The sequence below is a fragment of the Tachyglossus aculeatus genome, chromosome 17 (assembly GCF_015852505.1).
Source record: "Tachyglossus aculeatus isolate mTacAcu1 chromosome 17, mTacAcu1.pri, whole genome shotgun sequence".
NCBI classification, from domain to species: Eukaryota; Metazoa; Chordata; class Mammalia; order Monotremata; family Tachyglossidae; genus Tachyglossus; species Tachyglossus aculeatus.
Genome location: NC_052082.1, coordinates 41,283,908 through 41,300,550, shown reverse-complemented (window position 1 = coordinate 41,300,550; position 16,643 = coordinate 41,283,908). Strand labels below are relative to the sequence as shown.

The 16,643-nt window shown below is 45.2% G+C and overlaps 1 protein-coding gene across 1 annotated transcript in view; it reads right to left on the bottom strand.

Moving 5' to 3' along the window:
* Positions 1–16,643, bottom strand: part of LOC119939361 (killer cell lectin-like receptor subfamily B member 1B allele A) — a 29,655-nt gene that overhangs the window by 3,947 nt on the left and 9,065 nt on the right. Inside the window, exons 2-5 of the mRNA XM_038759350.1 lie at positions 11,545–11,643; positions 11,112–11,225; positions 5,097–5,257; positions 1,663–1,775 (exon numbers count right to left, since the gene is read on the bottom strand). Coding sequence (XP_038615278.1) covers positions 1,663–1,775; positions 5,097–5,257; positions 11,112–11,225; positions 11,545–11,643 — 487 coding nt within the window. The remainder of the gene's footprint in view (positions 1–1,662; positions 1,776–5,096; positions 5,258–11,111; positions 11,226–11,544; positions 11,644–16,643) is intronic.

Sequence of the window (16,643 nt, the reverse complement as noted above, 5' to 3'; positions counted from 1 at the left end):
CATGTGAGGCTCACAGTTTAAATCCCCATTTTACAAACGAGGGTAGTGAGGCACAGAGAAGTTAAATGGCTTACCCAAGTACACACAGCAGACAAGTGGCAGAGCTTGAATTAGAATCTAGGTCCTCATGACTCTCGGGCCCATGTTTTATCCCCTAGGGGAACCGGCTTCTCTAGCCCAGTGGCAGGGAAGAGGGAGAGTCATTTTGAGGGAGAGTACAGGTGAGGGGAAGGAGAGCAAGGTATGGGCGAGGGGAAGGAGAGCAAAGGGAAACACCCTTTGTAGCTGAGCTGGTGATGGCCATAATGAGGCAGGGCCACAGTGACCCATTTGCCCAGATTTTGGGCTCTTCTGGGATCCCTAATTTACATGGCTGGCCTCACACACCCTAGGCAGGTTTGTGTCTGAGATCCTGTGTTTTGCCCTGCTAATTGGCATTTCTGCCCCACGGCCATCAGTTTGAAAGACAACGGAGCCACTTTATTTCAGAGGAGCAAACAGTTATCATCTTTGAGAAGGACCAAGTGGCAACCACCTTTGGTGAGCCCTAGTTGGCCACTACCTTTGAGAGGGGTAACACTTCTGCTCCCACCAGCTTTGTAGGGCCACTCTGCTATCCTCATTGGTAAGGTGCCCAGGGGCTATGGTTCCTCTTACTGTCTGAAGCCAACTGTGCCACAGGAGGTCTGAGTGCTACCTTTCAGGAGACAATGGGGTGAGTAATTGGCTAGGTGTTGAGCGAGCGGGACAGGGTGAAACTGGGATGCAGTGAGACCCAGAAGAAGGAATTGAGTTCACAGTTGAGGTCAAAGGGTAGCCATTAGACTGAAAGAGGAACAGAAGGTCTAGGTGGGCCAGAAATGACAGAGCCAAAGCCTCAGTTGCCCTTCCTTGCAGACCTCATTGGAGCAGACAGACAACTAGGTTTCTCCAAAAGGCCACCAAAGTACCCCCAGTGATCCCTGCTGGTGGCTCTAGGTGTCCAGAGTGTCCAATCAGGGGTTTGGTCCCTCTGAGTTTGGAGTCAGGGATGGGAGAAGCCCAAGGGCAGCTGAGCTGCTGAGCCATACAAGGCCCGTTCAGGCAGAAGGAGTCATGGAGACATGGCTGAGTGGTGGAGTGGGGCTGGAGGAAAGGATCAGGCTCCAGGATAGCACTGGGGTTGAGGAGATGAGTTTGGGGATCGGAGATGGGATGGAGCTGATTTGGGTATGGGTGGGGCCGGTTGGAGGAGATGAGGCTGTGTCTCTACCTACAACTCTGAGAGTAAATGTGATAAAGACACTGATCCTGTCCCCAGTGGTGTCTGGCTAGAAACAGTGTCCCAGACACGCTGGTCTCCCCTGGCCTTGGGACCAGGATGTTTTGTGTGTTTGCTGGTGGCTCCTCCCCTGTCCCTGTGCCAATGAGGAAGAGCCTGTGGACATAAGGTCCATCCAGGCTGTGTCCTAGCCCAGTCCCCTGGTGTGGAGCACAGTCACTGTCACTGCTGACCCCAGCATGGTCAGCATCCCCTCAGAGCCAGAGAAGAGCTGCAGGGATCTGAGGGGACCAGGCTCGAGGGTTCAGGGGAGGACAGAGGAAACTAGTATGTGGAGCCCGTGCTAATGGATAATCATTCCCACCTCCACAATCAGAGATCAAATTCCAGGAAATACTCACAGGCTCCAGTCAAGGGAAGAGCCATCTGGCCACGTCCAGTTGCTCCCAGGGCTTGGAATGTGCAGCCCAGTCCAATAATAACTTGAGGATGGGATCTGTGACCACAGGAAGCCCTGGTGAGGGGACAGCAAAGGGTAATTGGAACCCTGAGACCCTGAAGATTTCTTCTGCAACAGCATTTCCACACACTAGTAATACCCTCCTTCTCTGAGACCTAGCTCACATCCCTCCTGGTTTCATCACCTTTCCTCAAGCACCAAAGTGCAGTTTTTATCTCTTTCGAGTTTTCTGTACACAGAACTCAGCTCACAGGTGGTGGAGGGAAAGGATGAGGTTTGATGATGATGGTGGAGCCTCACATCAGGAGTATAGGATGAGTCTGAATCCTGAGACTTTAGGAATGAGAATCTGCACAGAAAATTATAGTTGATTATAGTACTAGTGGTTTGCTCAATGCCACTCATATTCTCTCATTCCTGTCAACTACGAGGCACAGAATGCACTGATCAAAGTGGTGGGCAGAGATACAGCATGAATCAAGTACTGGTGCAATCTTCACCCATGTTAGCTAGCCACAGGAAGAACTGAGGCGAGACCCCCAAATCACTAGATTGATTCCTAGAGCATTGCTCTTTCCTTTGGACAAAGCAATAGGGCTAGGGACATGGGGAAAGGAGGAAGAAGAGGAGGAGGAGCAGGGCCAAAAAAGAAGCAGAAGAAACAGTATTTAAAAAGAGGATTAGAAGAGAAAAGGAATAAAAAAGAAATTGAAAAAGTAGGGCAAATTATGAAACATGAGAAGAAGGGGGAGACAAAGCACAGAAGGAAAACATTACATTTGTAGCCAGAGTTAGACTAAGGGGTTGATAGAAAGGAATTAGTGAAGAATCAAAGTTGTGATGGGAAGTGTGAACTCGCTGTTGGGTAGGGACCATCTCTGTATGTTGTCAACTTGTACTTTCCAAGCACTTAGTACAGTGCTCTGCACACAGTAAGCGCTCAATAAATACGATTGAATGAATGAATGAATGAATGAAAGTGGAAAGACTGGAGGAAAGTAGGGGATGGGGGAGAGGTGGTCAGTGGTGGGAGTCGGGTAAACTGCAGACAAGTCCACACAGCCTCCGTAATTTTTTCATGTGGAGCAGAGACTCAAATGATAAGGGTTTGTTGAGGAGTCTGAAGGGATCGAAGACAGAGGAGGTGACCCGGAACAGGGTTTCAGGATGGGATTGAAGGAGCTGGGCTTCAGGAGACGAGAAGGGCTGGGAGAGTGGGATGTGCTAGAGTACAGAGGCAAAGGAATCAATTATGAAGGCGCAATCAATAAATTTAACTACCAATCTATGTATGTATTTGTCTACTAGTGCTCTCCCCCACTTCAAAGCCTTATTGAAGGCACATCTCCAAGAAGCCCTCACTGACTAATCCCTCCTCTCCTCTTCATCCATACCTTTCTGCATCACCATAACTTGCTCCTTCATTAATCCTCCCTCCCATCCTCACAGCACATATGTCATTATTTATTTATTTATTTATTTTAATGTCTGTCTCCCCCTCTAGACTACGAGCTTACTGTGGGCGGAGAATGTATCTGTTTGTTGTTATATCATTCTTTTCTTTTGAGAAGTAGCATGGCTCAGTGGAAAGAGCACGGGTTTGGGAGTCAGAGGTTGTGAGGTCTAATCCCAGTTCCGCCACTTGTCTGCTGTGTGACCTTGGGCAAGTCACTTAACTTCTCTGTACCTCAGTTACCTCATCTGTAAAATGGTAATTAAGACTGTGAGCTCCACCTGTTTATCTTGCATCCACCCCAGCACTTAAAACAGTGCTTGACACTAAGCACTTAACAAATACCATTATTATTATTATTTCCCAAGTGCTTACTACAATGCTTTACACCCAGTAAGCACTCAAAAATTTGATTGAATGAATGAATAAATGAATACCAATAGCATTTATAGATGCTCATATGTACACAACAATACTAATTGCTTGTGGGAATTCAATATTTGTAGAAGATATTACCCCTGACCTCAAGAAGCCTACAACTGAAAAAGGAAGATAGCACAAAATAATTTACAGACAGGAGGAAGAAGAGACCGAAAGGAAGCACATGCAGAAATCCAAGGGGTTAAATAGTAGAACATGGGAATTGCTAAGTGCAAAAATGCTACCAGCAGTTATGAGTGCATAAATACTAGGGCAATGCAAAGTACTGAGGTGGTATTTGGGAGAACATGAAAACAAAACGTTAATTCTAGGAAAGCCTCCTGGAGGAGGTGGGACTTCAGAAAGTCTTTGGAGATGAGATCTGTGGTCTGGTGGATTTGAAAGGGAAGGGGTATCCAGGTAGAAGGCAAAGATTGGGGAAAGGAGAACCTAGAGTAAGGCACAGGGGAAAGGTGAGCTTTGGAGCAAAAATTTGTCAGAAGTCTCTGCTTGATGGGGAGACGGATGGGCAACCAATGAAGGGTTTTATTTTGGGGAAGGAGGGGTTGGTATTTGCAACATCAAGAGCCCTCGGTGGCTCCTCAACCAGACCACCGTGTGACCTCTCTAGGATCCCACGCAGGCTTCCATATCATCAAGGAACCTCCATCCCGACCTCCCCGTCACCCCCTTGGCAGGATGGAGAGAAGCAGCAGCAACTCAGCACCACATTCACAGAATCTCAGGAAGACTGTGATGACCACTGCCGGAGCAGTCACTGTGGCCACAGCTGAGCCACAAGGAGCCTGAAATTCTGCTCCTCTAGACACAGAGCCCTACTGAGCTTTGTTTTCATTTTGAGCATGTGTCCTTGCCCTTATGCTTCTTACCTTATATATCTGTCATTAGCCCCCTCTCCCCACTTGCATTTTTAGACTGTTAAACCCCTGAGGGCCAGGGACTGTTTCTAATTCCCACTTCGGTATTCTTTCCCAGTGTTTAGTACAGTGCTCTGCACCCAGCAGGTGTTTAGTAAATACTAATACTACTGCTAGCACTATAAACTACTAAGCAGTTCCCATTTGTAAATTATCCCTGAGAAATACCAAAACATTTTGTCATCATTCCTCCGAGGTATAAACCCAAAAGTTACATAGGCTGTTTCCTATTATATACTAGGGAAGTAGCATGACACTTCTCTGTGCCTCAGTTACCTCATCTGTAAAAATGGGGGTTAAGACTGTGAGCCCCATGTGGGACAACCTGATTACCTTGTATCTACCCCAGCGTTTAGAACAGTGCTTGGCACATAGTAAGTGCTTAACAAATGCTATTATTATTATTATTATTATAATGGAGGATCAAGTGCCCATCAAGGCATCTGTCCTTTATGGGCACTGAATTCTGTGTGGGGATTCTCTGTAAAGACCCAGGACAAACCATGCACTTAAAGGAGGAACCCTCAGTCCCCAGGAAAGATAACTTCAAGCTTCATTCCTCACCAAATCACACATGTCCTTAATCATTGTCAGATTTGACTGCTTATCTGCACAGTTCTCTTTACTCTCATTCCAAGTTTTCTTTTCAGTATTATTGGAAATCCAATAGCACTTCCCTTTATGCATCTTCCAGTCATCTTTGCACGTTTTCGGTATGGTAGTTGCTGGGAAGAGAAAGGAAAAGGCAGTTCTCAGGCCTCTGAAACCAAAACCATCTTCCCAGAATTCCTAGGTGAACATTGTTGAGGACAATCCCAACTCAAAATCCTTTTCAAGGGCCTCCATTAACCCAGGGGGATTTTTCTTCCCCCGAGAGAATCTAAAGAACTCTAGAGAAATTAACTGGAGGAGTGGATACCAGAGGTCAATTCAGAGTATTTAACCGTTGGGGAGGGAAAGCAAATGGAAAAACCAGCCTCTCTCTCTACCACCCAGCCAAGTGAATCCTCTGGGAGCCCGCCGCTTTTCCATCGAGACTCCAGGACCCTGGTCCTGACAGGACTGCACACATCGGACCATGACGATTTAATCTGCTGCAGAGTTGCCCCCTTGACCTCTCTCTACCACAAGACTGAGCAAAATAATGCTACTCCCATAACTGATACTTCATCATGACAATCAGAGCCCACAGAGTCTTTCTTTACCAGGCCGCCATGCCAATTCCCCACACTACCTCTCCTCCATTTCACCAAGGAACCTCTATCCCGACCCTCCTCCCCCGCCCCAGTGGGACAGAGAGAAGCAAACACTGCCCAGTGCCAAATCCACAAAACCTCAGGAAGACTGTGGCGGCTGCTACTGTAGCTGTCGCTGTGACCAGGGTTGTGACTGTGGACTCCGAGCTGTGAAGAGCCAGAAATTCTGCTCCTCTAGCCACAGTGTCCTACTGAGGTATGTTTTCATTTTGTATATCTGTTCAGGTCTTTATGTTGTCTTACTGTTTTGTTTCATCCCTCCTTATCTGCTTCTCACCAGCTCCCATCATATATTTTTAGATCATATTATACTTACAGTTTTAGATGAACATAAGATTCAACTCTACAAGATTAAATATATATTTTTATAAACACACATTAACACTTAACAGGCACTTAAACACTTAAATTTTTAGATTTTTTTGCCAAGGACCCGATCTAATTTCCACCTATTTTTCCCAATGTTTGGTACAGCACTCGGCACACAGTAAGTGATTATTAAATGTTAGTACTACTTCTATTACTAAGATCTAAACAGAAAGGAACATCATACTTTTCAATACTCTGAGCCCATTGTGGCTGTCAGTGATCTGAGCTCAGACTCCCACCCTACATTAGTTACACAAGATCAATGGAGTTAGCTACTGCTGCTGATTCATTTATTCAATCATATTTATTGAGTGCTTACTGTGTGCAGAGCGCTGTACTAAGCACTTGATCAGTTCTGGCCCCAATTCTCTACTTCTGCAGGCTACCTGTGGTACTGGGATAATAATAGTAATACTGATGGCATTTATTAAGCGCTTACTATGTGCAAAGCACTGTTTTAAGTGCTGGGGAGGTTACAAGGTGATCAGATTGTCCCTCGTGGGGCCCACAGTCTTAATCCCCATTTTCCAGATGAGGTAACTGAGTCACAGAGAAGTGACTTGCCCAAAGTCACACAGCTGACAGTTGACGGAGCCAGGATTTGAACCCATGACCTCTGAGTCCAAAGCCTGTGCTCTTTCCACTGAACCACACTGCTTCTGCTGGGGCCGTGGTAGACTGCTGAAAAGCAGCCAGGCTATCAACCAATCAGTGGTATTTATTGAGCCCTTATTATGTGCAAAGCACTGTACTAAGCATTGTGGAGAGTACAATGCAAGAGAATTAGCAGACACATTCCCTGCTCCTAATGAGCTCACAATCTAGAGGCTATGATGGTTTAGTGACAAGACCACGGGCTTGGGAGTCAGAGGTGGTGGGTTCTAATCCCAGCTCTGCCACTTGTTGGCTGTGTGACCTTGGGCAAGTCATTTAACTTCTCTGTGCCTCAGTTACTTCATCTGTAAAATGGGGATTGAGTCTGTAAGCCCCACATGGGACAACCTGATTACCTTATATTTACCCCAGCGCTTAGAACAGTGCTTGGCACATAGTAAGTGCTTAGCAAATACCATATTTATATATTATTATTATTGCTAGGGAGGATGAAGTACCCATTTCTCAGGTACCATGGGCTTGCTGGCCCTCTTTGCCCTCCAGCACAATCCATTCCCCACTACTTCTCCAGCCTTGCCAATCACTAGATCTTTCTAATCTTCTCCCTCCTGCTCTCCTCCAGTCCTTTTTCAATCTATCATTAAATTCTGTCATTTCGACCTTCACGACATCACTAAACTCTACCCTTTCTTCTCCATCCAAACTGCTGCCAAGTTAATCCAAGCACTTATCCCACCCTGCCTGGATTCCCGCATCAGCCTCCTTGCTGATCTCCCTGCCTTCTGTCTCTCCCCACTGTAGTCCACACTTCACTCTGCCGCCCGTTATCATTTTTCTACAAAAATGTTCATTCCGTGTTTCCCCACTCCTCAAGAAGCTCCAGGGGTTGTCCATCCACTTTCACAACAAACAGAAACTTCTCACCATTGGTTTTAAAACTATCACCTTGCCCTCTCCTACCTCAACTCATCGCTCTCCTAGTACAACCCAGCCCATACACTTCACTCCTCTAAAGCCAACCTACTCACTGTAGCTCGATCTCATCCATCTCTTGACCAACCACTCACCCATATCCCATCTGTGGCCTGGAATGCCCTCCCTCTTCATATCCAACAGACAATTACTCTCTCCTCCTTCAAAGATTTATGGCACATCACCTCCAAGAGGCCTTCCCTGACCAAACCCTCATTTCCTCTTCTCCTACTCTCTTCTGAGTCACCCTGATTTGCCAGCTTTACTCATCCCTTCCTCTACCCCACAGAACTTATTTGCCTACCCATGATTTATTTACTTATATTAATGTTTGTTTTCCCCTCAATACTGTGAGCTCATTGCAGGCAGGGATTGTGTCTACCAACTCTATTATATTGTACTCTCCCAAGCGCTTAGTACAGTGCTCTTTCATGCACTAAGCTCTCAATAAATACGATTGACTGATTGATTGATTGATCGTCAGGCCATGGGCATTGATGCGATATATACCCAACTTGCTCCCTCAGTCTCTGTTGCTTCCAAGGGTAAGTGTTCTCTTGAGTCTTGAGTAGCTTCTGGAGACCTCCCAGTCTCACACTGGGGTGACTCCGCTTGACTTCCCCAAAGAACCATTCAGATTTACAAGCCTGAGTGGGTGACACACTTGTACATTCCCCAAGATGTGCTAATCAACTAGATAACAATTTCACAGGACAGGTCTTGGAGGTCCAAACAGTGAATAATGAATTGGAGTTGATACGGATGGATCCAAACTAGCTAGAGGTGTCAACATGAGAGGTAAAATCTTATACGAAGAGTGAAACATCATGACCTTGCATGTTAATTTTGGGTGTCAACACAATTTGCCATTTTTTTTCAGTTTTGAAACTAAATAGAGAAGCAGCGTAGCCTAATGGTCCTGGGAATCAGAAGGACCTAGGTTCTAACCCCAGCTCTACCACTTGTCTGCTATGTTACCTTGGGGAAGTCACTTAACTTCTCAGAGCCTCAGTTACCTCATCTGAAAAATGGGAATTAAGATTGTGAGCCCCATGTGGGGCAGGAGCCCAACCTAATTAGCTTGTATCTACCCCAGTGCTTAGTACAGTGCCTGGCACTGTGCTTCGCAAATTCCATAAAAGCAAATAAACAAAAAGTACAGCTACTCAGTTTTTAAACCAAATGCTCCTCTTGAACATTTCATTTAAAACGTGTGAAGGAATCCATTCTCAGAGACTCTCTTCATGACTGGTTCAACTGACTAGCAGCCCATCTTGTGGGAGAAGTTGTGAACAATCATCTCCAGAGTTCCAAAAATTGTGCAAAGAACGGAGATAAAGACTCTTCAAGTGCCTGCAATTAAGATTCTAGCTGGAGCTGGGAGAAATGCTACATCTTTCAGTCTGTTTCTGCACTCCTTAAGAACCTCCAGTGGTTATCAATCCACCTCTGCATTAAACAGAAACTCACTGTTGGCTTTAAAGACCTGAATCACCTTGTCCCCTCCCACCTCACCTCACTCTTCCCCTACTACAACAAAGCCTACACTTTGCTCTGCTAATGCCAACCTTCTCACTGTTCCTTGATCTCATCCATCTCACTGCCAACCTCTCATCCAAGTCCTGTCTCTGGCCTGGAATGCCCTCCCTTCTCATATCTGACAGACAATTACTCTCCTCCCCTTCAAAGCCTTATTGAAGGCACATTTCCTCCAAGAGCCCTTCCCTGACTCAGCCTCCCTTTCCTCTTCTCCCACACCCTTCTGCATCGCCCTGACTTGCTCCCTTTATTCATCCCCCTCCCAGTCCCACAGCACTTATGTACATATGTGTAATTTATTTATAATAACATCTGTCTCCCCCTCTAGACCATATGCTTGTTGTGGGCTGGGAATGTGTCTGTTGATTGTTATATTTTATTCTCTTAAGCAGTACAGTGTGCTGCACACACCAAGTGCCCAACTTGTTGCCGACTTGTATTTCCTGAGCGCTTAGTACAGTGCTCTGCACATGGTAAGCACTCAATAAATACGACTGAATGAAAGAATGATTGAAAATAATCGGTCACAAACGCGATGATCTGTAAATCAGAGAAGAAGCGTGGCTCAGTGGAAAGAGCACGGGCTTTGGAGTCGGAGGTCATGGGTTCGAATCCTGCCTCTGCCACATGTCTGCTGTGTGACCTTGGGCAAGTCACTTAACTTCTCTGAGCCTCAGTTATCTCATCTGCAAAATGGGGATTAAGACTGTGAGCCCCACGTGGGACAACTTGATCATCTTGCATCCCCCCAGCACTTAGAACAGTGCTCTGCACATAGTAAGCACTTAACAAATGCCATCATTATTAAATTATGATTGACTGATCTTTATTATGAGTTCCCTTAGTGCTAACCTGCACACTGTAACTCCATCTCGTTTATCTTGCCACCGACCTCTTGCTCACATCCTACTTCTGGCCTGGAACACCCTCCTTCCTCATATAATAATAATAATAACGGTATTTGTTAAGCGCTTCCTATGTGCAAAGAACTGTTCTAAGCGCTGGGGAGGTTACAAAGTGACCAGATTGTCCCACGGGACGCTCACAGTTTTAATCCCCATTTTCCAGATGAGGGAACTGAGGCCCAGAGAAGTTAAGTGACTTGACCAAAGTCACACAGCTGACAGTTGGTGGAGCTGGGATTTGAACCCATGACCTCTGACTCCAAAGCCCGTATTCTTTCCACTGAGCCACACTGCTCTACCCCACTTTTGGCCTAGTGGCAAGAGAATTGGAATGGGAGTCAGAAGGACATGGGCTCTAATCCCAGCTCCACCATTGGTCTGCTGTGTGACCTTGGGCAAGTCACTTCACTTCTCAAGGCCTCAGTGACTTCATCTGGAAAATGGGGATTGAGACTGTGAGCCCCACAGGAGACATGGACTATGTCCAACCCAATTTGCTTGTATCCATTCCAGTGTTTAGTACAGAGCCTGGAACACAGAAAGTGCTCAACAAATACCACAATTAATATTATTAAAGCCTTATTGAAGGCACATCTCCTCCAGGAAGCTTTCCCTGACCAAGCCTTCCTCTCATATTCTCCCACTCCCTTCTGCTCTGCTTTTACTTGCTCCTTCATTCATCCTCCCTCCCACCCCCACAGCACATATGAATATATCTGAATTTATCTATAATTTATTTATATTAACCTCCGTCTCCCCCTCTAGGCTGTGAACTTGCTGCGGGCAGGAATGTGCCTGTTTTCGGTTGCACTGTACTCTCCCAAGCACTTTGTACAGTGTTTTGCACACAGTAAGCACTCAATAAATGCGACTGAAAGAGTGAATTAACCCTGTCAGCCTGAGGAAGAACCAAGTGTGGTTACTTGCTGTGGTGGGGATTGTAGACACAGTGGATCCAGGGCAGCTGCTGATTTTGTCTGAATTTTCTGTATCATTCCTTGAAGAATGCGGTGAGATCACCTTCATTTGGTTAATTGCTGTCGAAGAAAAAGAGAGAATTAAAACAGATAAATTTGAAGACCTAATCCTTAAAACCCAGTGGCTTTGTAATGGCCATGAATAGAAAACACAAATTTAAATTAATTAAGTCAGCAGAAGGGAAGAAAATAAAACATTATTATTTGTCATAATGGATAAGAATAGCAGCAATAATAGCAATATTAATAATTGTAAGATTTGTTAACTATATGCCAAGGACTGCGGGAGACACAAATCCATACTGCTCATTGCTTCCTGGAACATCTTACCCAAATTCCTTTAGCACACATCTTAGCATACTACAATTAATTCACTCACCAAAAGCACTCAGTGCTATCACTGCCACCAGGAGAAGGATGATCACAACACAAGCCACTTTCAGAGCGGTCACATGCCCCTCTGGGGACTGGTGGGAATCTGAAACAGAAACATTTCACTGGAAACACAATCCCAAGCAGTCAGGGACATCCAAGTGTGCAGAGCCAGAAGCAGATTGTAGATGCGCTGCGCCGTTTGCCATACCCAATCCCCCTCTTTGCTATTGCGGTAGCCTACGTTGACCCTATTATTATTCTGTTGCCTCTTTCTCCTTTTGCAAACAAAGCTACCTTCATCACTGCCCTCTCCTCCATAGCCTGGGCCCTAGGAGAGAGAGCTGGAGTTTGGGGGAGGACTTGGGAGGGGAAGGTAGTTGCTTTGGTGGAGGGGGATTAGTTGGGTGGAGTTTGGAGTGTTAGTAGGGTCAGGACGTGCTTCAGATTTTGGGTCACCTCAGCCAGGGAAAAATTAACTTTCCCTTCTGATTCCATGTAACGGTTATTCATTCATTCATTCATTCGTATTTATTGAGTGCTTATTGTGTGCAGAGCACTCTACTAAGTGCTTGGGAGAGTACAATATAACAATAAACAGACACATTCCCTGCTCACAGCAAGCTTACAGTCTAGAGGAGGAGACAGGCATTAATATAAAAAATAACTTACATATACATGTATGTATAAATAAATTAGAGATATATACATAACAGATATTACAGAGGTTACAGTCATCATATTGCACCAGGTCTGCATGCATCATCCTGCATGGCATCACCACATTGCATTGAGCACATTCAGTACGACATGATTACAGCTCGTTGTTTAAGCACACAGAGCAATGTAATGACAGCCCATGGAATCCTAAACCTACAGTGTTTTTCTGGGGGTGCCCTTCATCCACCTTCATTGGCTCCCCCCCAGGACCCACTCAGTGGTGAACTCTGATGTGCTTGCTTACCTCATGTTCAGTCCAATGCCAGACCTGAGGGAGGCAGGAGGGATGAAGAGGCATAGTGGGGAGGATACACTAGCTTTGATCATGGGAGATTTAGTGGAAAGAGGATGGAGTAGAATAAGGCTCCATTCTGGCTCATCCCTGCCCTGCTAAGTGCCCTCCGCCACACAAATTGGAGTGGTCCCCACTAAACAACTGCCCTGAACCCCAACTCCAGGATGCTGAGGCAGATGATGTGTCAGAGCAAAAATTTATATCCATCTCTGGATCAGACAAGCATGCTTTGTAGTGATAGTGCTTAGCTATTGATAGAGGCTTAAATTCCAAAGGGCTAAAACATAGAAGTAACTACTAATTATTAATCATCAATTGTGTACAAAGCATTGGGAAAAAATATGCATAAAGGAATTACACATGTATCTTGGCCCCTAAAATGCTGGCTGGCAGCCTCTCTCTCCTGTGTGACAGGCCCAAGTGGTCTCCAGAAAGAGGACTTGTTTGGATCTGTGGCTGCAGAGTTGTGACTGTAAGGATGTAGAAAGGAGAGGCTGACCTCGGCGTGTAGAGAGTCCAACACAGACCCACATTCAAGAGACATTTAAGGGATACTTTGATGATGCTCACTCTTGTGACGGTCAAACTAACTGAATCACATCTGGAGGCTGGAAGTCGCTCACCCTTGTTACTCCCTCTCAAAGGGAAAATTCATCCAGGTGGGGTCAATGATAGTTGATCATTGGAACCAAGCCAATTACAAGGGAGGATTAGGGCAAAGGAGGAGGGGAGAGAGATTCCATGAGCCATGAGGAAGGGCATTCTCCATTTTGGGTCCATGGGGTTGGGCAAGAGACAGAATTTATTCATTCAATCATATTTGTTGAGCACTTACGGTGTGCAGAGCACTGTACTAAACACTTGGAAAGTACAATTCAGCAACAAATAGAGGGGCTTTGGCTGGGTCTTCCCTGTGAAGGGCTGTTATTGACAGGGAGAGTGGATTAGGCCATCTGCGATTTACAAACAACCCTCCAGGATCATTAAGGGAGAAAGACTGCTCTGTGGGGATGGGGAAATTACCCCTTTTTGTAAAGATATTACTGTAAGACTAGTGCTGCAAATATTGATATATTAATAATGTTGATAAAATATTGATCATATTTTTTATCATTCCCATGCTGAAACTATATACTTTACCTAAGCTAAACCACTCACTGGGTGGCCTATTGCTATCCTGAAGCTAATGAAAATGCAGTTACTATCCTTAACTACTAAAGAATCCATGGGCAGAGTATGCAAGACCCCCAGATATCAGGGACACATAATTGCTGGGCAGAGAGGGAATTAGAAACTTCCCCAAGTTCCCAGTACTCAGACATCAGGATTCTCTTGCCATTGTGGGATTTCCAACTAGAAAAGGGGAAAATTTGGGGTATCTCTAATCAGTGCCTTGAAAAATCTTCCGTTATCTCAGCAGGAAAAACTGAAGGTGCTAGGGCCCTGGGGATACCACTCATAAAACTATAAGAGAGCACTGTGGTCTAGTGGAAAGAGCTCAGGCCAGAAAGCCAGGAGACCTGGCCTCTAATCCTTGCTCTGACACTTGTCTGTTGTGTGGTCCTGGATAAGTCATTTCACTTTTCTGTGCCTCAGTTACCTCAGCTGTAAAATGGGTATGAATATGGTGGAGTACTATGTGGGCAGGGACTGGGTCCAACCTGATTAGCTTGTATCTACCCCAGAAATTAGTACAGAGCCTAGTAAGTGCCTAATAAATACCATCCAAAAAAATAAATAAATAAAAGAGAGCCCCATGTGGGAGAAGAACTGTGTCTGACAATAATATTAATAACAGTAATGATGGCATTCATTAAGCACTTAGTATGTGTAAAGCACTGTTCTAAGCACTGGGGATGTTACAAGGTGATCAGGTTGTCCCACAGGGGGGCTTACGGTCTTAATCCCCATTTTCCAGATGAGGTAACTGAGGCACAGAGAAGTTAAGTGACTTGCCCCAAATCACACAGCTGACAGTTGGTGGAGCTGGGATTTGAACCCATGACCTCTGACTCCAAAGCCAGTGCTCTTTCCACTGAGCCCTGCTTCTCCTAGCCATGCTGCTTTTCCTGTTTGCTCCTTCTCCTAAGACTTGATTATCTTGTTTCTATTCCAGTACATTGTTTCCATACAGTAAACAATTAACTCTAGACTGTGAGCTCACTGTGGGCAGGGAATGTGTCTGATATTATTTTGTGCTCTTCCAAGCGCTTAGTACAGTGCTTTGCACATGGTAAACCCTCAATAATTACAAATGAATGAACTTAAATACTGTTATTATTGTTGTTGTTATTATTATGTTTGGAGGGTTGCTTTGGCTAGGAAAAGGGTCGAAAGGATCACCAAACTGCTACAATTCTCCTTGGAACTCATTAGGGATGGATTGCTACAGTTAATATTTTATAGATTTCTCAGGATTCCAAGAGTATCGATTCCTGAATCCTGTTCCCTGAGGGTTATAAAGATGCATAGAAATGGGTGCAGACCACAAAGATGCCACTCACAGGAAGGAGCTATCTACTTTCGGGGCTCAAGGAATTCCTTCCTTGATATTTCACTCTGGTTTAGTCCCCATGGTAATAATATCTGGTCTCTCATTTGTGGAAAAAAAAAAGACAAAGGGGAAACAGGACTAGTTTATTTCAAGTGATTTCACAGTCACAGTTCCCTTTTCTCAGAGTTTCCCCTGCTTCCATCTGCACCAGTGGTTTGGTTGGAAAGGAGAAGCAGATTGGGGCTGGGGCCAAGCCTACATCTCTTTTCCTTTGCCTTTCTCGGTCTTATTCTAGTCCCACGTTCCATACGTAATCAGGGTAGATGGCCCTGGCTTGTGGGATATCTGAGGGAAAATGATGCCCAGAGTGTTGCACTAGATTTCTCCCTGATGTTCCCACTCCAGCATTCCAGGATGGAAAAATGTCCATAGTGAAAAGTGGAAAAGTCACCTTGCCTGTGGATTTACGTTTCAGCAAATTCAGTATTTCAAAGCAATATTGGAAAGGCCACGGAAATGGGCGTCAAGAGACCTGGGTTCGAGCCCAACCTCTACCTCTGTCCTGCTGGGGCGACTTGGGGCGAATTAATTAATCTCTCCTTTCTTCAGTTTCTCCCTCAGTGAAACTGGGGTAATGGCATCTTGTTTTCCTATTTTTTAGACTTGAGCCCCATGAGGAACAGGGACTGTGTCCAATCTGATCATCTTGTACCACTCAACAATCAATGATATTTATCGAGTGCTTACTGTGTGCAGAGCACTGTACTAAGCACTTGGGAGAGTACAATGAAGTAGGATAAACACTCTTTCTTCACTTAAAGAGCTACACTCCAATCTAATGGGGATGGTCTCTCAGTCTTGTTTTTTTTCGTGGTAATTTTTAAGGACTTTTAAGTACTTAAATTTTAAGTACAAAAATTTTAAGCACTTCTAGACTGTGAGCCCGTTGTTGGGCTGGGACCATCTCTATATGTTGTCAACTTGTACTTCCGAAGCACTTGGTACAGTGCTCTACACACAGTAAGCGCTCAATAAATACAATTGGATGAATGAATGAAAGTACTTTGTGCCAGGCATTGTTCTAAGCTCTGGGGTAGATACAGGTAATCCGGTTGGACACAGTCCCTGTCCCACATGGGGCTCACAGTCATAATCCCCATTTTACAGATAAGGTAACTGAAGCACAGTGTAGTGAAGTGACTTGCCCAAGGTCACACAGCAGACAAGTAGGGGAGCCAGTACTAGAACTCAGGTCCTTCTGACTCTGCTCTATCCACCTGGCCACACTGCTCCTCCATATTGCCATTTATACCACAGTGCTTAAGCATTTCGTAAAGACTCTAGTTATTATTAATAGCGTTAGTGCATTGCACTCTCCCGAGTGCTTCACTCAGTGCTCTGCACACAGTAAGTGCTCAATAAATACCATTAATGATGCTGGTGACTGCTTTTCCTTATGCTTCCATTAAGGTTTGATTACGTCTCAAGGAGGAGGGGTTGGTCCATTGTGGGATTAGGGTGGAGGAGAAGATGCTTTCACATTGGCGTAGGATGTGGTGTGTTAAAAGAAGGTAGTGAATCTCACCACCTCCAAAAG